Genomic DNA, 24,442 nt, shown 5'->3' on the forward strand with positions numbered 1-24,442 from the left:
AGCATGACTAATCTGTCCAAAGGTGCTTTTCTTTCCAGCTGACAACACCTTCTAGGAAAGAATATTGAGGAGAAAAAAACCTTATGTTCAAAAAGGAGAGCCAATTTTAATGTTCAGTATTTCTTAAAGACATTGTCTTTATTCACTTTCACGTGTCTCTTCCTCAAGGACCATGCATTTTCTAATTATATTTAAGGATGGGAGATGCAAGTTAATAAAGGGAAATTGTCATCACTCCTACCACCTCACCCTGTAATATTCTCAGAATATCTCAACGGGATACGATCTAAGGCTCTACCTCACCTTAACGGAAGCGTGCATAAGACAAGGAAAGACAAAAAGCACTATGATGGGTTAATCATTATGGAAGACTTCCAGGAAAAATATTTCAATTTGTCCCATTGGTATCCTGGAGATTTTTACATAATGGGACAGGATGTGGATGAATGAAATTACAGCATGCTTTTCTACTTTCTCCTCTTCCTTGGGAAAAGGGTTTTTGTGAAAGAGGAGGTGGGTAGGAGAATTTGCGAAATGCTTTTTCAGACAGATCAATTTTAGGGAAAAGGACAAATGGAAGTTGAGGATCTGGAAATAAAATTTTCCATGCCAATAGTGCTCCCTGGAAAGTCTTCACATGCTTTTGGGGGTTCCCATAGCTCATAAAAGACTATAACTCATATAATGACTATTACCTTAAATAATTCTGATAGGAAGAAAAAAGGGAAGACATCTTAAAAACCGGAAGTGGCTGTGGAGGTATTCCTCTACTGAGCCCAAAATATGAGACGATGGATAAATGTGTACATTCATCTAAATACTGGAGAGCAGCAAGGCCCTTGAATAACAATATCAGGAAAAGCAGATCCAGAAGGAGCTTAGAGATGTGAAAAACAGTAGAAAAACAAAAAGGGTCCTTTTAAGGTCATGTTCATAGCAAGAACAAAAAACAGAAGGACTCTGGGGAAAGATGATGTAATGTTAAAAAGATAACGGAGAAAGCAGAACTAACCAAAGCCTCTTTTTCTGCATTCTTCTCTCGATATCTACCTTCAAATGGAAAGGGTAAAAGAGTTAAGGTAGGAGGGAACCTAAGACCAAAGAAGGTAAGAAATAATTTAGTTATTTTAATGAGTTTGTTTTGACGTCCAGATGAATTGTATCCTGAGATATTTTGGAGAACTTGTAATTGTAATCATGCGACCACATTTAACAATCTTAGATTTTATAAACAGAAATTTTATGAATGGAAATTTGTATTTCTATTTATATTTGTTGTAAATTTTATAAACAGAAAGTCAGACCAGTTCATTAAGTATCAATGCTGTCAAACTAACCTTACATCTAAGAACCTATTACTCAACTTAAGACCTAGGCTTTGTAACTTTTTCATTTAACGTTGTATTGGAGTAGTTCTCCAACATTTCTCATGAACTATTCTAATATACTATAATTTTAAATAGCTACGTAGTGCTTAATTGTGTGAATATACCCTAAATTACTTAACCAATCCACCATAGTCAGTTTAGACTGTTTCACATTTTTGGCTTTTAAAAACCATGCTGGGATTATGATCACTTTATGTAAAACTTTGTAAATTATTATTATTTTTTAAATTTTAGGTGAAATTCCTAGAAAAGGAATAAATGAATCATAGGGCACCATATTTCAAAGTATTACCAAAACTGCCTCCAGAAGGAAGTGCCTATTTATATTCTCAACAATGATATATGGGTGCCTGTTTTTTTTGTTTAAGATTTTATTTTTCCTTTTTCTCCCAAAGCCCCCTGGTACATAGTTGTGTATTTTTCAGTTGTGGGTCCTTCTAGTTGTGGTATGTGGGACACCGCCTCAGCCTGGCTTGATGAGTGGTGTCACGTCCATGCCCAGGATTCGAACTGGTGAAACCCTAGGCTGCCTGCCGAAGCAGAGCACGCGAACCTAACCACTCGGCCATGGGGCCGGCCCCTATGGGTGCCTGTTTTCCCAAACTTTGTCATTACTGGAAGATTTTGGTAGAAAAACTTTTTTTTGGAGATTTTTTTATTGTGGTAAAGTATACATAACATACAATTTACCATTTTAACCATTTTTAAGTGTACAAATCAGTAGCATTAAGTACACTCACAATGTTGTGCAACCACCACTACTGTCTATTTCCAGAACTTTTTCATCGTCCCAAAGAGAAACTGTGTAACCATTAAACAAAGAAAAACTTGAAAATAATTTTTTTTAAATATTGCCATTCTCTGGCTGTATGTTATTCAATCTCATCAACAATATTCCCGGACCCTGACCAATACAGAAGAATTCCAAGATCTTAGGAATGGGGAAGAATACTATGTCCTTTAGCCCAGTCAAGTTGACACAAAATTCACCATCACACAGAGATTCTGGCTTGACACTCTGTCGAGCTTATCCAGTATGGCACTCTCAGCAGAGTATTTCTGAAACTGCATTACCCAGATTGAACTCTCAGTAGGTGTTCTGTGAAGAAAAAAGTTCCTTTAAATACATAGATGTAATGAAATGTCAAACACACCGCGACAGTTACTATTCTGGGACAGTTGATCTTTAAGAAAAGGTGCACCACACACTGCTAACAGTGGTTACGTATGGGGAGGAGGCCTTTTACTCTTCCTCATACATTTTTTTTTATTGTGGTAAAATACACATAACATAAAATTTACCATTTTAGCTATTTTTAAGTGTACAGTTCAGTGGGATTAAGTATAGTCAGACTGTTGTGCAACCATCCCCGTTATATTTAGACACCGTTAGGCAGTCTCCCACACTGGCACGATGCCCAGATTGAAGTAGTTGTGATAGCAAAGCCGCTTTCTAGTTCTGGGAAGGATATTATCTACAGGTAAATCTGGAAATGTTGAAGCCATTTGGTTCTCATGAAGGAAGTTTTCAGGAGGCCCAAGTCAATACCAAGAAAGGCAGGGCGGAGCTGACAGAATCTCAGAGACATGAAGCTGGAGCGGTGATATACTTTCCGAAGCCTTCCCTACTTCTCCAGGGAAGTTTTCAATGATAGGGTCCAATAACACATCATTTAAGCTATTTTGGCATTTCCTGCCCACTTAATACTTGTGAGAGAAAATGGCCTAAAAGAATTTTGAAGACACCCAAAGATTTATGTTGTATTTCTTCTCATTATATCATGTAAGTTTTGCCATAGCTATAATTTACATACCTCACTCATAAAGGTGTCAGCCTGTGGCAGAGACTGCTAGATTCCTGCTTTTTCTCTTTGTAAGAACGTTCAGATTTCATTGAGGGCGGCAACGTACCTGGATAAAGGAGCACATTTTCCACCTTCCCTTGTACAGAAGTGTGGCCATGTGACTAAGTTCTGGCCAATGAGATAAAAAGGAAAAATGTTGCTTAAGACCTGCAGGAAGGCTGAGAAAAGAGGCTGACTCAGCTGGGAGGGATGGGGGGCTTTATCCTTTCCCTTCCTCCTTCTCGGAAGGAGCTCTAGGAGCCATCTTGTACCATGAGGGGACAATGAGGATGGAAGCCAATGCTTCCCTGGGGAATGTGGAATCATGTTAGACCATTTACTTGTAGACATCTTTTATGTGAGAGAGAAAAATAAACGTCTTATGGTTTAAACCACTGTTAGTTTTTGGATTTTCTGTTATAATGTGTCTGAACCTAATTCTAACTGACTCAGCCTGAAACATATTCAAAGATTCAGTAAATCTATGTTTGACTGTATAGGTAGCAACTTTATGACTCATCAGGGAAAGACAATATTGTATGTATCAGAACCTACATAAAGGGAAGTTTTCATCTGAGTTAGTGTCCGTTTTATCTAGATTGGAACTTGCCTAACTTGCATTGATCCAAATCCTTAACTAAGCCAGGCATACAAATACCTATCTGACATACACATTTGAATGTGTCCCAGGCACCTCAGACTTAACGAGTCTGGAACTGATCCTCCCTGTCTCACTCACCACTACCACCTCGACTTCCTATCCTATGTTTTCCTTTCAGTAAATGTTTAGTAGAGTTCACGTCCATCCACCTAACTCATCATGCCAGGAGCCTGCAGGCCATCTTTGACACCTTCTTCCTCATTTCTAATATCCAGACCATTGTCAAGTCCCAGAACCTCCCTCTAAAATGTATTTTATTTCTCTGTCTCCACTGTCACTTGGAGGGTGAAGCTATACCATTTCTTGCCTAGACAACTCCAAAAGCCTTCCCTCTGGATTCCCATTCTCCACACAGCAGCTAGAGAGAACAATCACAGAGCACAATCCCACCATGCTGAAAACTCTTCAAAGGCCTTAGGATACAATCCCAAATCCTAAACGTAGCCTCTAAAGCTCTGCACAATCTGGGCCCTGACTACTATCCACCACCCAGCATTGTCCCGAGCCAGATTCTCTCACTGACTGTGCTTCAGCCGCCTGACCTTCTCTTCTAGTGTCTTGAATGTACCAGACTTTCCCATCCCAGGGGCTTGTACAGGCTGGTTCCCTGTCTGGATCACTCTGCTCCCACCTCTATTTAATGGTCAATGCCTAGTGATTTTTCTGGTCACTGATTCAATGACACTTCTTCAATGAGGCATTTCTGACCCCACTCTCAGTTTATATCAGGTCCCTCAATTGAAATCTCTCACATACCCTTTACTTTAACTGTACAGCACTTTAAGTTAGATATATATTTGTGTGAATTGTCTTGTTTTGTGCAATGTCAATCTCCAGAGACTAAAAGCACAGTGAGGACAGACATTGTCTGTTTCGTGTACTGCTGCAGCTGCATCACCAGCCCCTAGCACATTATAGAGACTTCACACATATTTGTGGGAAGAATTGATTAATTAACTAACTGAAGATGAGACCTGGGAACTCAGTAGCGTCTGCTTTTGTGATCACTTTCCTTGAACTGTCTTACATGGGTTAATGCTATGATTTCAGGGGGGTAGGCTCCCCTGCCCCCAAATCTTTCCCACTGTTGGAATGCAATCTTCATCTCCTCCTCTCCCTCCTCCCTCTCCTCAGTCCGTCCTCCCCACCCTCTTCCTCCTTCTCCCAATCATTATTATCATAACTTTCTGCAGGTGATTTATAAACACAATTTCCTTAAATCTTCTCAACCAACCTGCAGTTGCAATGTTATTATTTCCATTTCATGGATGGCAAGCCTGAGATTTAAAGAAAATTTCCTTTGCCAAGGTCGTACAACCATGAAGTAGTGAAGCTGACTTGGAGCTCCTAAATTTCAGTCTTTCCACTGTAACATAAGGTTTCTTTTCACTTGATCATACCTCTCATTCATTCTACAGTTGCTGATCATCTCTACCAGGCATTATACAAGGTGTAATTGAATAAAACAAACTAATTAGGCTCTTCCACTCTAGGTGATTACAGTAGGCTTATTTACTATTGAATTAAGATTTATATGCACCTGCTCTTTAACACTGGTGTGTGTATCTATGCAAAGATACAAGTAACAATGTTTTTTGCAATGTTTTGCAAAACTGTTTTAAACAGCTTGTTTTGCTCCAAATATCTAAAGAACTGGCCTCATTGAATGAACCAGAGTCTTGTTTGCCAGGAGTGGAAAATGGTGAGGAAGGAGAGGCAGTTCTGGAGCCACCCTCTTTTTTATTTTTTGCTTTTTGAGATATATTTCACAGACTGAAAAAATTTACCCATTTAAAGTGTACAGTTCAATGGTTTTTAGTATATTCACAGAGTTGTGCAACCATTATCAAAATCTAAAATTATTTTCATCACCCCCAAAAGAAACCCATTACTCTACCCCACCCCCCCCCTCTAGCCCCTGGCAACAACTACTCTACTTTCTGTCTCTGTAGATTTCCCTGCTCTGGACCTGTCATATGAATTGAATCATATTATACATGGACTTTTGTGACTGGCTTCTTTGACTTAGCATAACGTTTCCAAGCTTCAGCTTATTGTTGCATTCTCTGTGGCATTGTATGGCTACACACATTTTGTTTATCCATCAGCTGATGGACGTTTGGTTGATTCCACTTTTTGGCCATTATGAACAATGCTACTATGAACAAGCATTTGTGTAAACCTATGTTTTCATCTCTCTTGGGTATATACCTAGCAGGTGGAGTTGCTGGCTCATGTGGTAACTCTACATTAATACTTTGAGGAAGGCTCAGCCGCCGCTCTTCAGGGGAAAAGGTTGAGGTTTTTGCCCAGAGGCTTGAGCGCCGGTCAGTGTTTGGCTGTTCTGCCAGGCCCTCACTGTGTGTTTATACCATCTCTTCCAGAGTGCCTCTCCCCCTTTATCTGCCTCTTTATTCTCTTCTCTGTAGACTCCAGCCCCCTACTTTTAGTAGGAACCGAGGCTTTCAATGCCTAAGTTATTTGTAAAACATTTTGAACTCTCTGGAGAATGGACATTAAAGTAGTAATGTTTATCTGTTTATCTGTGGGCTAGCCACTCAAGGTGCTGTTTTGTAACAAAAGAGCATATTGAGTAGGAGGCTTATTTAACTTGTTTCTGAGGGTTACCCTCCTACAACATGCTGTCCAAACAGATTTTTAATTACCCAGCTCAGAGTCTGAACGTTTTAAAGTATCACTTTGAAGTCTCTTGGTGATACGACTATCATCAGTAAACTTATATATGTAAACATATGTTGTGAGCTTGTAAAAAAATGTGGGTAGCATTCCTAGTGTGTGCCTGGCACATAATAATTGCTGAATACATTGTTAGCTGCTACTATGAAAATTTACTCTAACGAACAATTGCTTTCTTTTAAGTATACATTTCAGTAATTTTGGGGGACACATTTGAGTTGTTTCAGACAGAACACACCGACTAGCAGACTTTTCCAGGTGCACTGACAAACTCTCATTTGATCGTCACCCCCACCCCGTGAGAACCTCACATAACTTGGCATTGTTTTCCGGTGGTTATTTTTAGAATAATAAAGATCTTCTCTACCTACTCAAGCAAATTTAATCTGCTGAATACAACAGAAACAACTCTTCTATGGTTATTCCACCTTCTCCCCTCCGACAAGTCGTGGTGTGGGTACGCAGAAGAATGTCATAGGACCAGCTGGGCCTCCAAGAAAATGCTGCCTGCCCTCGCAGAGCTTGCAGACGAAAGCGGAGATTGAACACGCATTTTACTTTAAGCGCGGAACGTGGATAAGGAAAAGAGAGTTCGAGTCCCTTCACAGCTGAGGGTCGGTCCCAGGATAAATGAGTCAATCGTTTTCCCCAGCATGCCAGACCTCTGAGTTATACCGCCCAGCTGCGGGGATTAGAGACTGCTCTTAAGACGCCCCTTCCTTGTCCCGGGTGAGTTCCCCGCATTGGGGAGCCGACACTGAGTCACCGCGAAGAGGGGAGCCGAAGAAGGGGCGTGGCCCGCGCCGTGGGGGAGGGGGAGAGCCGCGGGGCGAAATTCTAGACGGAGGAAGCCTCGGAAGGAAGAGGAGGGGCAAGTGCGCGTGGGGAAGAGAAGGAAGAGGCATCTGGGGAAAGGAAAGGACGGGAGGAGGAAGGAAGGCGGAGAGAAAAGAAGGGGGCGAGCCAGGCAGTGCAGGGCGGGGCGGGGCGGCCTCGCGGCCGGGGGAGGGTCTGCCGCGGGGGCCGGGCGGGGCGGAGCCGCGGGCGCCCGGCTCGGCGGGGGCTGCCGGGATTGGGGCGCCGCGCTCCTCCGCTCGGCCAGCTCAGCTGAGAGGGACATGTCTGCGCTGCGATCGCCGCGCGCCCCGGGCTGCTAGCTTCCCCGGGACTTCCTGCCCGCGCGCCCCGAAGCCCGGCTCCGGCTGTCGCGCGCCGCGCGCGGACCGCTGCAGTCATGGGGCTGCAGCCCCTGGAGTTCAGCGACTGCTACCTCGACAGCCCGTGGTTCAGGGAGAGGATCCGCGCCCACGAAGCGGAGCTCGAGAGGACCAACAAGTTCATTAAAGAGCTCATCAAGGACGGCAAGAACCTCATCGCGGCGACCAAAAGTAAGCGGGGACCTGGGCGCGGGCGGGCTGCTGCGCGGCGAGGCCGGGAGGAGGCTCTCCCGGAGCGAGACGGGCAGTCCGGTGCCCGGGGCCAGCAGCCGGGACTGGAGAGTCCTGCGGCCCCGGGAGGCCCTGGGGTCATTCCTCCCCTGCTCCCCGGGCCGCCGCCGGCGAGTCCCCTTTCCCGCCCCTGCGCCCGCGGCGGGCGGAGCAGGGCGCCGTGCGTGGGAGCCGCCGCCCGCGGGTCCCCGCGGCCCCAGCCCGGCCCCCTCGGGGCCTGCGTTCCCCGCCCGCCTGCCCGAGGTCAGGTTTTACTGCACCTAAAGCTGCTCACAAAACAGAAACATCAGTTTTACTAGTTTTGTCTCGTGACCTCCCAAGATAACTTTCCTGGGGATTCTTTGAAAACCTGCTGGGTGTTGAATTCTGCAGGAGTCCCTTAAACTGCACCCCTTCCGTGTCGTTTTCCCATCTTCCCTGACAGTCTCGTCCCGGGTCCTTCACTGTGCCAAACCAGAAAGTCCACCTGGCTTGTGCTGCTTTCCGCACATTCCTTGTCTCCTCCCGCGCTGAGTTGGGTTCAAAGATTGGGGCTTGGGAGGGTGAGCCGACCGCACGCCCTCAGGCCCCAGCGAGCTCCGTCTGCAAATTGGGAATTCCACCCCGATCCAGCTTGATGCCTTCGTCCCCTCTTCTTCTCTGTTTTGAAAAACTCGGAAGTTGCCACAGGAGAAATAGAAAAGATATGTATAATTAGTATAGCTGAGAAGAGTCTTTCTAGGAGGGAGGTGGGCTGAAATTCGTGCTGATAGCACCTAGTCGGTGACGCTGCTGGAAATGGGGAGGCATTAGCTTCAATGAAGAGCTGGGCAGCCTGACCGCACCTGTGACCCACAGCCTGTTCCAAGGATGCCTATGGGTGCCCTCTTTTCCTCTTAAAGACCTGCCCATACAGCAGACAGGGACCTGGGCAGCATCCAGCCTAGCAAGTCTGTGTTGTTAGGGTCCTTAGCTTCTCCCTAGTTTGTCAGTTCAGTAATTCTCAGCTTTGGGAGTTTGTCCCATGTACACTTGTTTGTAGATCATCGCCTCTGGGAAAAATAGCTTGTGTGACCGCCACCCCTCTATCTGGCATGAAGGAAGCTTAAAACATACTGAACAGACTGTCTCAAGTACCCAGCACAGTGCCTGGGACAGTAAACAGTCATTTAATGAATGAGCTGAAATAAGGGAAGAATCATTGAGCTATCCCTGTAATTTTGGAAGCAAGTCATTCACCTTCTCTGGATGATGTCCAGGGTTTCCTTTTGGTTCTGTGACGTCTTTGGTGTTGCAAAATATGGATTGGGAATCACTTTGTTTGGCACATGTGACTAGTGGGCTTATTTGATTGATAGCTCTCCAGTGCCTTGGCTATAGGAGCACAGAAAGGAGGAGGGGTGGAGAAGGGCACAGTGTGTGTGTGTGTAGTGAACGTGAGGGAGAGGACTCTTCTGTAGCTTGGTGTTAACTACTGTCACTGGCTGGAGGAGTGTACGCGTATACCTTCTCCTCTGTTACGGGCTGTAGCAGCTCCCTCGAGCTCGAGAGATGAGGAGGGGAGGCTTGGTGTGGAGAGAGGCAGATGGCAAAGCCAGTTTGGCCACTGGTAGGAAGCTATTTATGTCTGCATATTAGCTCTTCTGCCAACAGGCACATGCCTCGTGTTCCAGCAGCAGCTAGTGCATCTGGGGGGCCAGCTGTCAGCCTTCCTCTCAAGAATGCAGACTTTCTTAAATCTGTGAATTAGTATCTTACTCCTTTTGATTCTTGAACTTTACCATAAGAAACAATTTATAATCATGCTTAAGAGAGCAACCAGAAAGTATCTTTTTCTTGTTATGTTTAATTAACTGAAATTCTTTCCCAGAAGATGACAAAAACACAGCTTTAGCTCACATACTTTTGGCAAGTTAGGAAGACCCTGCCTTTGCCCAGCTTGTTCCATAAAGTTTACTTCTAGTTCCTTTCAAAGACTAAGGGCATTGGACTTCAGTCAGGACACGCGGGTTTAGTTCTCCTTCACTTCTTAGGCCCTGGCTACGGAACAATTGGGCAGGTCACTTAATTCCTTTGTGTTCAGTTTCTCTTATCTTCTTATAGGTGTTAGTAAGGTTCTGCAATGTTTGGAAATTGCTAGATTAGGTCGTTTGATGTTGCAGTGTCTGTCAATCGTTCGCCTAACAGGTTGAGCCTTTCTATAGCATCTGAGAATCAAGAAGTCAAGGAAGGACAGGAGGCAGAGGGAGAGCTGCAGAAAGAATGACAGTCGGCTAGGTCAGATTGCTTATATTTTTGGATGGTTTACACTGTTTTGAGAAAATAGCCTTTTGTGCTTTTTCAGAATTGTGTGTTTAAGTGACTTCTGTTTTTAACTGCCTTGCATGATGCGTCCTGCGTGCACTAAATACTTGTTGGACTTAGGTGATTGTGATGTATTGAAGCTTTGAATATTCCATAAACGTTTAAAGAAGTCGGAGGCAGCTCTGTAGGACCAGAAGGCCAACCGCTGAGTTCAGTTATGTAGCAACCAGCAAATACTGAGCATCTTCAATTTGTTAAACATTGGGATTGGGATACACAGTGGCAATAAATTAGAGGCCCTTGTCCTTGAGTTTATTTTCCTGTCTAGGTTGAATTCATTTCAATCTGGAGAGCATGTTTGAACTCCTTTCTGCGTTGTGCTAAGTTCTTGAGGAAACAAAGGATACACAGACATACATGTTAAAAGGTTAGCAATTCCATGACAAGTAAGCGTTCTAACTTCCCTGGGAACCAGAGTTTATTGTAGGTTAGAGTGGAGAAGTCTTGCTGGACGTTTGGGAACTCATCGGTGTGTTAAGTAAGCAATAGAACCTTGTAGAACTTTGTCAGATTGGAAGAAACCAGAACTCCACAGTGTTTGAGGACAATGAGGTGACCAGTTTGGTTGGAATGGAGATGTCATTTGAGGGAGTAGCCTGGGAGGAAGGGAAAGGTCAGTTTCAGATTATGGAGGGCCATAAAAGCGAGGTTGGGAATGTGGACTTTATCCTGTGGAGAATCTCTGAAGATTTTTCGGAGTAGCCTTACATAATGGGAAAGAGATGGTGTAGAGACGGTATTTGACGTCTGTGTGCACAAGGTGATCTGAAGATAGCCGTGGGCGTAGGGAGGAGCTCCAGAGAGAAAAGTCTGGCATCGTTGACTTCTGTGGCACATTTGCAGATCATTCACTTAATTCAATGGGATCTTTGTTTAAATGACTTTTTTGGTCCTTTTTCTTTTCACTCTTTTCCTTTCCTAGAATAACCAGCGTCCGCCTCCAGTACAGTGTACACTTTTGTAAGCCTTTCTTGTGATGATGATGTAGTTTCAGATGCTTAGGATTTTTAGAAATATATAGCATATTTGCCAGAAGCAGCAGAAAGCCACATATACTTTTCTCATAAATTTTACATTAGGTGTTCTTGAGAAAATATATTCTGTTCTAGAGGGAAATACATGTTTTTAAGCAGATAGTCCTTATAGTTATTAAGCACTCATATAGCTGTATAAAGTTGTCTAGCTGTGTGTGTGTGTGAGTGAAGCCGGAGGGGCCCTCCTGAGTGAGCCTGCTCTTACCACAGATATGGAGGAGGCCAGGGCTAGAATTCGAGTCTTCCATGTCTTGGTTTTAGTACTTCTTTTAGGTTTTGATAGTTTAACGATTTTTGCTTTGTTTGTTTTTCCTGAGGACATAATTCCCTTTTGCTTTTTTTGTGTTTATTATTTCAGAGGAATGGTTCATGTGGTAATTCCTTTTGGGGAAATTTTTTTTTTTTGGAGGGAGATTAGCCCTGAGCTAACTCCTGCCAATCCTCCTCTTTTTGCTGAGGAAGACTGGCCCTGAGCTAACATCCATGCCCATCTTCCTCTACTTTATACGTGGGGTGCCTACCACAGCATGGCTTAGCTGAGAGGTGCCATGTCCACACCCGGAATCCGAACCGGCGAACCCTGGGCCGCCGAACCGGAACATGTGCACTTAACCGCTGCGCCACCGGGCCCGCCCCTTTTGGGGAAATTTAAGTTCCTGTTGCATTGAAACAGATCAAGATCTGGAAGACTTAAAAGCATTTCACTTTGTAAAGTTGAACCTCAGTTCTCTTATTTGTGAAATGAACTGCTGCAGAAAGCCTTGAGGATTGAATACAACGGTGTGAAAGTGTTTCAAAAACACAAATATGAAGTGGTTGTGTAGACTGTTGTTTGTCCAGTCAACATTCTTTTTCTCTCCCTGACCATCCAAATTTTGCTCAGGTGTCTACATCCTTTCCCAGGTGACTCAGGAAATGGTGATTGGGGTAATTCTGATTGGTCTCACTCAGTGGTTCTCAATCCTGGCTGACCATTACAGTCATCTGGGGAGCTGTCAAAAAAGAAATTGATGTGCAGTCAGGGTTGAGAATCACTGAACTTCTGGTAAACTTACGGTTTAAGAATGAAGATGTATCTCAGTTCTGGCAAGTGAGACATGCTAGGAAGTCTGCTGGTTTCCTTTGGTGTGAGGAGACTCATTAAAAGGGTTCTTGACTCTTCTTCTGTGATGTTTGAGTATGTTGCCTGGAGCTGCTGCCGCCATCTTGGGACTGTGAGTGGAGCCAAGGTAAGGAGCCAGAGGGGTCACTGAATCTGGGTTTTTGATGCCATGGTGGGAGCCATCTGATTGTTTTGTGCCTGAAGCCTACCTCTGGATATCTTGTTAAATGATGTAAGTCAGTTTGAGTTGAGTTTTCAGCTACTTAACACCCTAATTTTTTTTTTTTGAGGAGGATTAGCCTTGAGCTAACATCAGCCGCCAGTCCTCCTCTTTTTGCCGAGGATGATTGGCCCTGAGCTAACATCCATGCCTATCTGCCTCTATTTTATATGTGGGACCCCTGCCACAGCATGGCGGGATGAGTGTGCATAGGTCTGTGCCCGGGATCTGAACCGGTGAACCCTGTGCTGCCAAAGTGGTGCATGCGAACTTAACTACTGCGCCATCAGCTGGTCCCTTAATACCCTAATTTTCATACAGTGGTATAATTGTGAATTTTATGCTGATGGCTCCTGTTAAGTGGAATTGAGAGGTATAGAAATAGAATGCTATTTAAAAAGAATAAATTACAAATATAATTTTTCTCTGAATGGAAAAGAACACTCATATATATTTGTTGCCCCAAAGAAATCACCATGACTCCCCTACCATTCAGGGTGTCACCTAGGATAAGCCTTAAACTCTCACTTGAGGTCTTCCTACAGTGGCCGGGTCTCTCGTATGAATGCAGACTTCCTGTAAAAATTATTACTATCAGACTCAAGCTAGGATGTGGGCCTAGACAGGCTTTAAAAGGTTTAAATGCTTTCCCCACTGCAGGTGGTCCTTGACTGCATTTAGAGTAGTTCCTATTTCGAGTCCTCTGCTGCCAGCCATGTTTATTTAGAATGTTTTACAGGTCAGTCATGTGATGTTGTCAGTGTCTTCCTGACACATTGCTTTTTCCCTGCCCTCCCATCTGCTGGGGTTTCTTTGACCACCTCCTTTTTTGCTTAGTTTTTTTGGGTGGACCAGGGAGCATCGTTGACTTTTGGAAGAGGAGGAAGACAGAGGAGGAGGGCATGTTTGTGTTTTAATTTTTAAAATAGCTGATGAGAAAGTAAAGTATAGAAGATTAAGAGCACAGGTTGAGGTACTGGTCTGTCTGGGTTCCCATCCTTGCTCAACCAGTCACTCACAGTAGAACTGTGGTCAAGTTGCTTAGCTTTCCTGTTTGTGTGTTCTCTATAAAGTGGAGGTTATAATACCATCTACCTTATAGGGTTGGTGGTTGGATTAAATGAGTTAATATGTGTAAAGCGTTTAGAATAAGCACTCAGACATTAATAATTATGATGTATTATCTAAATTTCAGGGATATGTTTTAATATCAGGGCCCTTTTCTTGCCTGAGAAATGGCTGGTCTGGCCCAGAGACTAGGATCTAACCTTTTAGTGCTTATTACCCCTCTGAGTATGTTTGTTTAAGTCATCATTACCAGTGACCAAGAGGATGGACAAAGTTGTCAAACTCTGGAAAGGCTTCCAAAGTTTGAATTTAGTTCAGGATGCTGAAAAATCATGAACATAAGTTGATGGATCAAAGCTAAGAGGTGTCTTGGGGAAGTATTTTCCAGAATTTATTTCTGATTCACAAAGATTTGAAGATGAAGTAGAAGGTGTCATACCCTAGGGCTGTTGTCATTGTAGCAGGCCACCTGTGACTAAGGCTCAGCAGTCAGTGGCGGGCCTCTCATCCAGGGGACTGATGAGAAAGAGTTGAAGATGACGAGAGAGCTCTGCTCAAGGTACTGAGATGACAACATGAATGACTGGAAATTTCAGATACCTGCACATTACAATGATACTTGTAGAGGATATTAACTTTAGTGTTTAACACGCAGGAAACCCTAACAATGTAATGGACAGTGCTTGTGTTAGCTATGGGAAATTCACAATGAGAAAAAAAAGGCAGCCGGAGACATCCCTAAGAGGGACATTCCTGAGAGTTGTTAGGTAATCCTGTTCTCTACAAAACAATCCTGAGTCCCCTGGACAAATTCCCAAAGAAGCTGTTTTGGATTCTGTGACTCCAGTAGCTGTTTATCACCGTATTATTTTGTGTTTTGGGGGGAGGGGGGTCGTAAGAGAGGCAAGAATTACGAAAGATATAAAAATATTGTGTAGTCTGCTAGGTTACTATAAATTGTGCTTTAAGTGTTTGCTGACTGTATGGGGCAGTGAATAGGTAAAGTGTTACATTTGCCCACAGTTAATAACATATGATGTTGTTTGTCACTTTTTAAAAGTTTAATGTTAGAAATATAGCTATGAAAACTGCTTTGTGGGACTCAGTGTTGTGTGGCATTGCCTTTGACTTTCTACATCTTTTTTAAAGAAACCTTTTCCAGTCAAGTTGGCTCTATTTCAGGATTTATAGGAGAATGATTAGAAATTTGTAGATGATAATTCTCATTAAGGATATCTTGGAGATTTTACTAGATTACTTTTAACGTAATTACCTTTCAGAGACAAACAGGCAATTACAAACATTTGAAAAATGTTTTTTGTTATTTAAAATGTAAATAATTTGAATGATTTTAATGGTAGTAGCTAACATTTATTAAGCACTTGCGGGGCCGGCCCAGTGGTGCAGCGGTTAAGTTCGCACGTTCTGCTTTGGCGACCTGGGGTTCGCCGGTTGAGATCCCGGGTGCGGACATGGCACCGCTTGCCAAGCCATCCTGTGGCAGGTGTCTCACATATAAAGTGGAGGAAGATGGGCACTGATGTTAGCTCAGGGCCAGTCTTTCTCAGAAAAAAGAGGAGGATTGGCAGTGGATGTTAGCTCAGGGCTAATCTTCGAAAAAAAAAAAGCATTTGCTATTTGCGTTCCTTTGTGCTAAACTCAGCACAGGCATTATATTATTTAATGTGAAGACTTCCTTAATAGGTATGTTGTTATTTACTCCATTTTGCAGATTAGGAGACTGAATTTAGAGAAGTTAATAGCTTGTCCACATCACGCAATTTGTCAGTGGTGGAGCTGGAATGTGAGCCCACATTTGTCTGACTCCAAAACCCTTATCAACAATAATAAGCCTTCTCCGTAAAGGGATGTAACCCTGGCCCACTGTTGGGGAAGTTAGTGTGCTAAACTATGGTAATCTGGAACGCCTGTACTTTTCATGATCTAGTTAGGAGGCTGTCTTATTAGCTCAGCCCAGGAAATAGGATTTAAAATTTAAGGTCCCCTGGGATGATTATTGTAACTAAAACTGATTGCTGATTTGTATAATAAGTATCGACATTCACAGTTTGGCCTGATTTAGGGTCAGTTACTGGATGCAGACTCCACTCCTCCTTTCCTTCCCCTCCCCCCTCTCTGTCTCTCAGCCTCCATCTCTCCCCCTCTCTTAGTCCCTCTTTTACTCCCCATTTCTCTTCTCACCCTTTAGTAGAGTAAATTTTAATTTCGTTCTTATATTTTAGGATTAGGCTTTTTCCCTTTAGAAAATTTGAGATATTTTAGAAATGTAAAAAGCTATAAAGAATCTCGTAATAAACATCTCCGTATTTGCCTCTCAGTTTAGAAATAAAAGCTTCCTGTTTGTCTCTCCCAGATAGCAACCTGTCCTCCTCCCCGAGAGGTAGCAACTGTCTCAGCTCTGGTGTCCATTCTTCTCAGACATTTTAATACCTCTGTATATATTCCTAAATAATACACAGTATGTTTGGCATGTTTTTAGACTTTGGATAATGGTTTCATACTATGTGTTCTTCTGCAACTTCTTTTTTTCCTTCAACATCATAGTTATGAGATTATCCATGTGGATACGTGTAGCTATTTCATTTAGTTCAACCTCTTTTTCCTGCAAGTGGCATTTAAAAAGACTTTAACTAATGTTACGTAGATGTTATATAAATAACATAAGATGTTCTATGATGTATCTTATTTCCGTATATTTTTCGGATTGCAAAACAATATATCTAGAGAATTTATCCAGTATGAAAACCATATTATAATTAATTTTATAAATTTTAAGACACTAGCTTTGACAACAATCTGTGAATAATGAACCCATGAATTTTGAAGACATTTAATAACATTTCTTTTTTGATATTTTATGTTACCAGCTTAGTGTGGATAATCAGAGCAAAACAGTTTAAATTTCAGGACTGTGAGAAGTAACTGGTCTGAGTCAACACCACAAAATCTTTAAAAGCGTTTTTGCTTCATTGACATTGACTCCCAATATTAGTGTGTGGAGACAAAAAATGATGTTTGTATTCATAAACACAGTGTGCGTTAAGAGCTCTGGTGACCGTCAGTCTGGTTCTGTCAGATGAACATGATTTTTAGGCGGGGATGGGTTGCTGTTTTGTGATAGGCCCCAAAGCAAACAGGAACCACAGCCTACTTTACTTAATTATCCTAACCTAGGAACATAATTTATAGACTTGCAAGAGGATGCTTTTGTAGTGAGAAAGCCTTGACATCCTTCTCTTCAAATACACTCACCCCCCCCCCCCCCGCCCACAAACACCCCCTGACACTCTACTTTCTGAGGGCAGGCATCTCTTTAAGCCCCAGATCGGCTGGAATCACACCACATTGCTGCCACTGCTAGGCCTGCCTCCCTGGTCGAACTAGAATTTCTTCCCTCTGTTTCCTGAGGAAGATGCTAATCCTCTGCCACCTAATATTTCAACGGTGAGTGTGGTTTCTCCTTCCTTGTTGACTTGTTCACCCACAGGCACCGTCTGCCCTCGGGTGCCAAGGTGTGCGTTCCATTACCATCTGATAGCGAGTCATGGTGAGGTGTGTGGCTGGAGGAAATCGATTTGACCAGAGTCTTGTCCCCTCTGCTCTGAATCAGGATGTTGAACGTTCTCTAAAAAAAAAATGAACGCATTTATCTCTGGCTATAAAGTTGGCTCCGCCACTTGTTAGCAGTGTGACCTTGGTCAAGTTACTTAAACCCTCAGTGCCTAACTTTCTGTTTCTTTATTGGTAAAATGGAGATTAGTAAGTGGAGTAAGAACTCTTACCTCATAGGGTAGTGATATTTAATCCTCACGTTAGGGATTAAAAGATCTTAGAACTCTGCCTGGCCCGTGCTAGGTGCTATCATCGTCATCGTCGTGATCATTACTATTATTAAAAGTGCTATCCTGACTTCGTTCGGTTGAACTTGAGCACAGTTGTGCCTTTACCAGTAGTGACAGTAGAAATGGTCTCTGAACATGTTCTTTTCTCTTTCAGGCTAACAGTAATTTGAAGCACAGTTTTCAATATAGGCCTCTCATGTATTAAATAGGAGAAACCATCTGTAAAAGTCTGTTGAAATCCAGCATATTACTGAAGATCTCTGCTTGAAAGTTTTGGGGACAAAGCCAAAAAAGTACAAGGGAGTAGAGTGCCACTGACATGTCGTTACTTTTATTTGAGAATCTGGCAGATTGTACTTCTGTCACTCTGACAGATAGTTTTTTCTTTTGTGAAATGCAGGTCAAAGGCAGCACAGCAAAAATATTAAAGATTGTGGTCTTTGAAGTCAGATTTACTTACTGTGTGACCTTAGGCAACTTGCTGAACTTCTCTGTGCCTTGATTTCCTCTTTTGTAAAATGTGGGTAGTAGTTTTATCTCCCTAAATGCTGCTAGGATTAAATTAGTTATTTATTTGTAAAGCACTTAGAAAATTGCCTGATCCATGGCGAACCCTATATGTGTTTGCTAAGTGTCGGAAATAAATTTAAAAATCTGTCCACAGTCATCCCTATAACCTCATTTATGACAGTGGAGGAGAAGTGTATCCCAGGGCCTTGAACTCCACCTATTGTGGATGAGTTGCTAGAGGTTTAACAATGTAAAGAGACCCTGTATATCTGTGCAGAAGTTAGAGTTCTAGTGGGGATGACAGAAGATTAGTTAAACAAGCAATGCCATTCATATTCTTGAGTAAGAATGAGATGCTGTGGCTGTAGTTAACAGGACTAACTAGTGTAGGGGGTCAAGGAAGACTTCAAGAAAGTAGTAACTTCTAAGCTGATACCAAAAGGAAGGCTGGGAGCTTTCCATGCTGAGGGTAGGGAAGCAAGAGTCTCCAAGCGTGGTGGTGAAATGCACACGAAAGCGCCGGAGGCCAGAGAGAGGATGTGCTGCAGTTGGAGGAACAGCTCAGGTGAGCGGGGAGTGGGGCGGGGAGCTGGGGCAGCCTGGAAGATGAGGGCAGGGCAGGGTTGGGAAGGGCCTGGTGAAGCAGGTTAAGGACTTCAGACTTCACTGTAAGGACAATGGGAAGTGATGGAAAAATTTTGAGCAGAAGATTGGCATCATCTGAATTGCAGTTTAGAAAGGTTCCTCAGGGGGCTGGCCCAGTGACACAGCAGTTAAGTGTGCAGGTTCCACTTCGGCGGCATGGATTTCTCCGGTTCGGATCCTGGGTACGGACATGGCACTGCTTGGCAAAAGCCATGCTGTGGTAGGCGTCCCACATACAAAGTAGAGGAAGATGGGCACGACTGTTAGCTCAGGGCCAGTTTTCCTCAGCAAAAAGAGGAGGATTGACAGCAGTTAGCTCAGGGCTAATCTTCCTCAAAAAAAAAAAAAAAAAAAGGTTCCTCAGGCTGCGATGGTGAGAATGAATTTGAGGAAAGTGGGGCTGGAGATTGGGAGGTCACTCACCTAGACCAGAGACTTTGGTGGTAGAAGAGGCAGATGCTGGAGGAGTCAGGATCCGGAGGGTGCAGGCTCTGAAGGGTGATCGGGTGTGGGGGCTGAGGAAGGAGGCGGCCATAGGGTTCCTCACTTCCTGGCCTGAGCACTTGAGTGCTCTTCACTCAGCTAGTCCAGCCAGAGGAACAGGTTTTGCGAGAGAGAACATACATTTTTGGTTTTGGATGTGTTGAGGTTGAGGTGCTTCTGAGGTACCCAGTGGACACATTCAGTAGTTTTTTCTTGTATGAATATGTATTTCAGGAACAGGGAATAGAACTAGAGATAATGATTCTGAAGACACAGCAGATAGATAGGAAATGACACATGCAACTGGATAGGAAGCCGACCCAGAGGGAGACCGTTGGGCGAGGAGGCAGAGTAGCTCAGGGCAAATCCTGAGGAGGACAACTTTTAAGGGCTGGTTATAAGAAGAGATTGAGAAGGAGATTTGAAAGCAGTAGCCACTGAGAGAAAGAGAGAGACAGAGAGAGATGGAAAACCTGGAGAGGGTCACACATGTCAAGGAGAAAGAAGGTTTCAGAAAGTAGAGGGGAGTAGACAGGGTCATGCTCCAGAGAGGTCAAATACCCAGAGTCCAGGTGACATTATATTAGCAAGACCGTGTCGTTGGTAATAACTGGGAGATTAGTGTGTGGCACAGCTGGGATGGGAGCCTGATGGCAGAGGGTTGAGAAGAGGGTGCAAGGAAAAGAAATGAGCCTGTGGTACGTACAGATAGCTCTCCCACATTGTTGGGTAATGGGGGAGATTTGAACATGCTGATGAAAGTATCCAACAGAGAGGAGATTGAAGATTCAGGGGATGTTCCAGAGTGCTGAGTGCTTCTGAATGTAGAAGATGGGACTCAGATTCCAGGTGAGGGCGTGACACACCCTTCATCTGCTTCAGCAACAGAAGGGTGAAAAGGATGAGTGCACAGCCAGGGCACTTTGTAGATTTGTGTCAGGACGTGGAAGAAATGATTAACTGATGGATTTGTTTTCTCCATGAGGTAGAGGGCACGATAGTTCTCAGTAATTATTCTGTTCTCATTTCTCCCCCTCCACATTCTTTTTCTGGTTAATAAATAATACATGACTTGTAAGAATTTTGTCTCATAGTCTGGATGGAATGGAATATAGATGTTAAACTGAGAAGAGGTAATGGGAGGTGGGGGTGGGGAGAAAAAATAGGAATAAAATGATTGGGTAAACAATCCTGAAGACACCAAGAAATGCCTCTGTTTCAGACTTTATTCTGCTGGCATTTAAAGTTGAATATTTTATTCAAACAGTCCTTAAGCTTGGTTTTTGAAAACAGGATTAAATGAAAACACCTTTTTCTTTTTCACTGAGAGATGCTGCTGCTTTTTCTGTTTTGTGTCACTAGAATGATGCTGGTTCTCCTTGGATGTCTACAGAGAAGAAAATGCCTCTGGCAACATCTAGGAAGAGATTCTAGGACTTCACATTTTTGCCTTTTAGTCCCAGAGAAGAGGAGAAATAGAACTGTAAGAGTTAAATTGTAGTACTTATCAGTGATCTGAAGGTATCTCTTCTTCCTCTTTTCTAGCTAACTGCTTAGGTTCTAACTAGTTTAAGAAACAGTCCTGAGGGGCGGACCTGGTACTATAGTGGTTGAGTTTGTGCACTCTGCTTCTGCGGCCCGGTGTTTGCAGGTTCGGATCCCTGGCGTGTACCTAGCACTGCTTGTCAAGCCACACTGTGGCGTCATCCTGCATAAACTAGAGGAAGACTGGCACAGATGTTAGCTCAGCGAGAAGCTTCCTCAAGCAAAAAGAGGAAGACTGGCAACAGATGTTAGCTCAGGGCCAATCTTCCACAAACACACACACACACGCAATTCCTAGAAGAAAGAAATGCTTACGATGATTAACTCTTCAAGTGCAGCGGTGTGCAGACAGCCCTTCTCTTCCCTTTAGCGCTCGATGCGCTGACTGTAGGCACACAGCGTGGCTTCAGGGATGTGAAGTCTGGACTTGCAGGTTCTTCAAAGGGAGAGATTCTAGGACTTTAGTGGAGAAGTTCATTGCTTGTGTCCCTAGAGCTAGAATTGGTGGCCTGTTTTTGTGGAAAGCATAGGATAGGGTTCAGAATTAATCTGAACTCTTTTTTTTCCTTGACAATATGTAAAACATACTGTATAGTCTCATTCAGTTCCTTTGGTTGCAAATGAGAGAAACCCAACTAAAACTAGTTGAAGCAAAAAAGAGAATTTTGTGCTTGCATGACTCCAGTCTAAGGACTGGGGCTTGCTTTAGACACACCTGAACTTGAAGGTTCAGACAGTGTCCTCAGGTGTCTCTCTTTGCATCTGTAGCATGTCTTTCAGTTGGCTTGACCCTTGGGTCGGCACTCTTTCCATGGCGGTGACAACCTAAGACTTACATGTTTCTTACTGTGCTGGGAATTCTAGAAAACAGTGACTCCCTTTTCATGCAGCAGTTGTTCTTAAATGGATGATTTTGACCCCTGCAGACATTTTTGGTTGTCCGAATGGGGAGGTCCTGCTGGCATCCAGTAGGTAGAGGCCACTGATGCTATGCTGCTAACCATCCTACAGTGCACAGGACAGCCCCCCTACACCAAAGAATGATCCAGCTCAGAGTTAACTGTGCTCAGGTTGGGAGACCCTGCCTTAGAGATAGGGAGACCATACTGTCTGTATCAGGATGCTTTTGAGGTAAAATTATGCCAGGACAACAGGCATAAGTTGGGATTGTCCTGGGTAAACCTAGACATGTGGTTGTCCTCCCTAAATGCCCTGTCAGTCCTGGGTCACTTGCCCAACCTAGATGGATCACGGAGTATGGCAGATGGTGTACTTTGGCCAGCCTGAATCATGTGCTACCACTGGGATAAGGAGGAGGCGGCAAGTGATTGCCTGACCAGACCCTCGAGGCTCACAGCCAAGGGATGTAGAACATGGAGAAAAGCTGATGTACAATATGCAAGAGAACTTGCGGTTTTGAAAGTGACTTTGCTACATCTGTTTTGATCTGGGTCTAGGGGCTTCTTGTGGCAAGTAAGGAGTGTGTGAGGATAGCAAGTCAAAATAAGTATGCCTTCTATTTTTTTCCCATCGTTTGGTTGATTGCTTTCAACCAAAATAGAGAAAGGTGAGAGAGATGAGGACGGAAATGAAGACTCTGGTTTGTGCATCTTGCCTGGAGACAAGGTTAAGGTTCTTGCTCCAATGGTTAGTGTCTGTGCCTTACAGTATTGAACCTCTGAAGTATGGAGTGGCTGTGACATTTTTTTTGATCATTGTGGAAAAAGCTTAGATTAAAATAGTTAATATTTATAACGTTTTAACTTGTTATAGTCCAAGAAAATGTTTTAAAAATTAAATAGTGATTTACTGGCTTAATTTAAATTTCTGACACTGATCATGCTCCTGTTTAGTTTTGTAGAAATATAGTATTATTAAGAAAAACTCATCTTTGTGATTATAATGCATCAGGCAGAGTGGATTGAGTAGTTTTACCTTCTTTTTCCTTTTAAAAGAAAACTTTTCTTAAACAGAAATTAGAGCAGATTTTTTTCCTTTTTAATTTTATATCTTCCTGGCTTAATTTGAAATTTGGAACTAGTTGAGAAGTCCTGCAAGCATCTAGAAAAGTTGTCCAAATTTATTTTTCTTCTGAAATTGTGTGATAGTCTCTCGAAATATTTCCTTTGTCTCTATTTTATTGTGCATGCTGGATAGTATCGAAAGCAAGCATTTGAAAGTAGATAAGTGACCTATTTGGACTAGTTTTTTTCCTTGGTAGTCTAGGGGAATTGAGATGGTTAAATTAAATATTTATGATGTGAACTCTGAAATATTTTAGAATTGACTGTTGTGTCTTAATTGATATTATCTAAAAGGCTTGTATGGCTATGCAAATTGACCTGTTCATGTGCAGTCATACATCCAGAAACTGGCTGTGTGACTTAACCACAGTAACAGTTCTTTGTTTGCTGGAAGGTGGTTCGATGCCTCTTGGCAGTGTCTGTGGAGCGTCTGCAGGACTGGTTTATCTCGACAATCATAGAACAAAACAAAAAGCGTTTAAGAAATGCTTATTTGTTTGGAGAACGAAGAAGCAACTTTGTCAAGACCTTCAAATTTTGTGACTTTGAAGTTTTCCTTCCAAAATCTTTAAAGCTGAGAGAGTGTAGTTTTGAGTGAATGCACTTCCTCAGTTTAATGTGTACAGTGGGAAAGAGTGGAGAGGGAGTTGGTGCCGTGGTGCAAGCTACTGTGTTGGTGAGCATTGGACCTTTGGAAGGTGTAGGTGGGCCACCTTAGAATGAACGGGGCTAGATTGTGGCATATTTAATGAATGTGTGCCAAAACTCAGAGTTTATGTTAGAAAGAACATTTAGAATAGAATGGAATGGAATTAGTACGTACTTAGCTCTGTGGGCTTACATTGTGTTTGTGTGTGTGCGTGTGCATGCATGCGTACTTGTGCCTGATCTAATCATAGTTTAAATATAACTAAACTATGTTTATTATTTGAGAAGGATTGGTGGTGAGTTCTTTAAAATGAGTAGTCATCTCCCAACCTATTTTTTTGTATGTGTATGTGAGTATCTATTTTTTTTCTTTTTTTTGAGTAGGTTTGGCCCTGAGCTAACTGCTGCCAGTCCTCCTCTTTTTGCTGAGGAAGACTGGCCCTGAGCTAACATCCATGCCCATCTTCCTCTACTTTATATGTGGGATGCCTGCCACAGCATGGCATGCCAAGCAGTGCCATGTCTGCACCTGGGATCTGAACCGGTGAACCCCAGGCCGCCGAAGCGGTAGGTGGGAACTTAACTGCTGTGCCACCGGGCAGGACCCTGAATATCTATTTTTATATGTTGAAATTGTTTAAATGAAGGTGCATATAAAATATCTTCAATTTAAAACAGCAGTTGTTTTCTGAGTAATAGTAATACAGGAGATTACTATTGTCTTAAATTTGGTGTTAGATTTTATTGTAATTGGCCTGTCAATCTGTTTTTAAGTTTAGCTCTTCATAAACATTATCTGAGATGTACAAAAGCAAATTTATAAGTTTACTAGAAGTAATGATAATAATAATGGTGGTAGTAGTAGTAGCAGATAAGGTTTTTTTTATTTTTACTTTTTTTTTTTAGCACTTACTATGTA

At 43.0% G+C, this 24,442-nt stretch overlaps 1 protein-coding gene across 7 annotated transcripts in view; it reads left to right on the forward strand.

Annotated features, from left to right (window-relative positions):
- Nucleotides 1-980: 980 nt before the first annotated feature.
- ARHGAP10 (Rho GTPase activating protein 10) overlaps nt 981-24,442 on the forward strand; it is a 294,014-nt gene continuing 270,552 nt past the window's right edge. For 4 of the 7 annotated variants that reach the window (XM_014838145.3, XM_014838148.3, XM_070504868.1 and 1 more), the window contains exon 1: nt 7,435-7,978. In XM_014838145.3, coding sequence (XP_014693631.1) covers nt 7,825-7,978 — 154 coding nt within the window. In that variant the 5' untranslated portion in view covers nt 7,435-7,824. Of the gene's footprint in view, nt 1,107-7,434; nt 7,979-24,442 lie in introns of those variants that run through there. The other 3 variants (XM_070504870.1, XM_070504867.1, XM_044767141.2) reach the window with 3 other exon arrangements.

Source organism: Equus asinus, chromosome 3, assembly GCF_041296235.1.
Source record: "Equus asinus isolate D_3611 breed Donkey chromosome 3, EquAss-T2T_v2, whole genome shotgun sequence".
In the NCBI taxonomy this organism is placed as follows: Eukaryota; Metazoa; Chordata; class Mammalia; order Perissodactyla; family Equidae; genus Equus; species Equus asinus.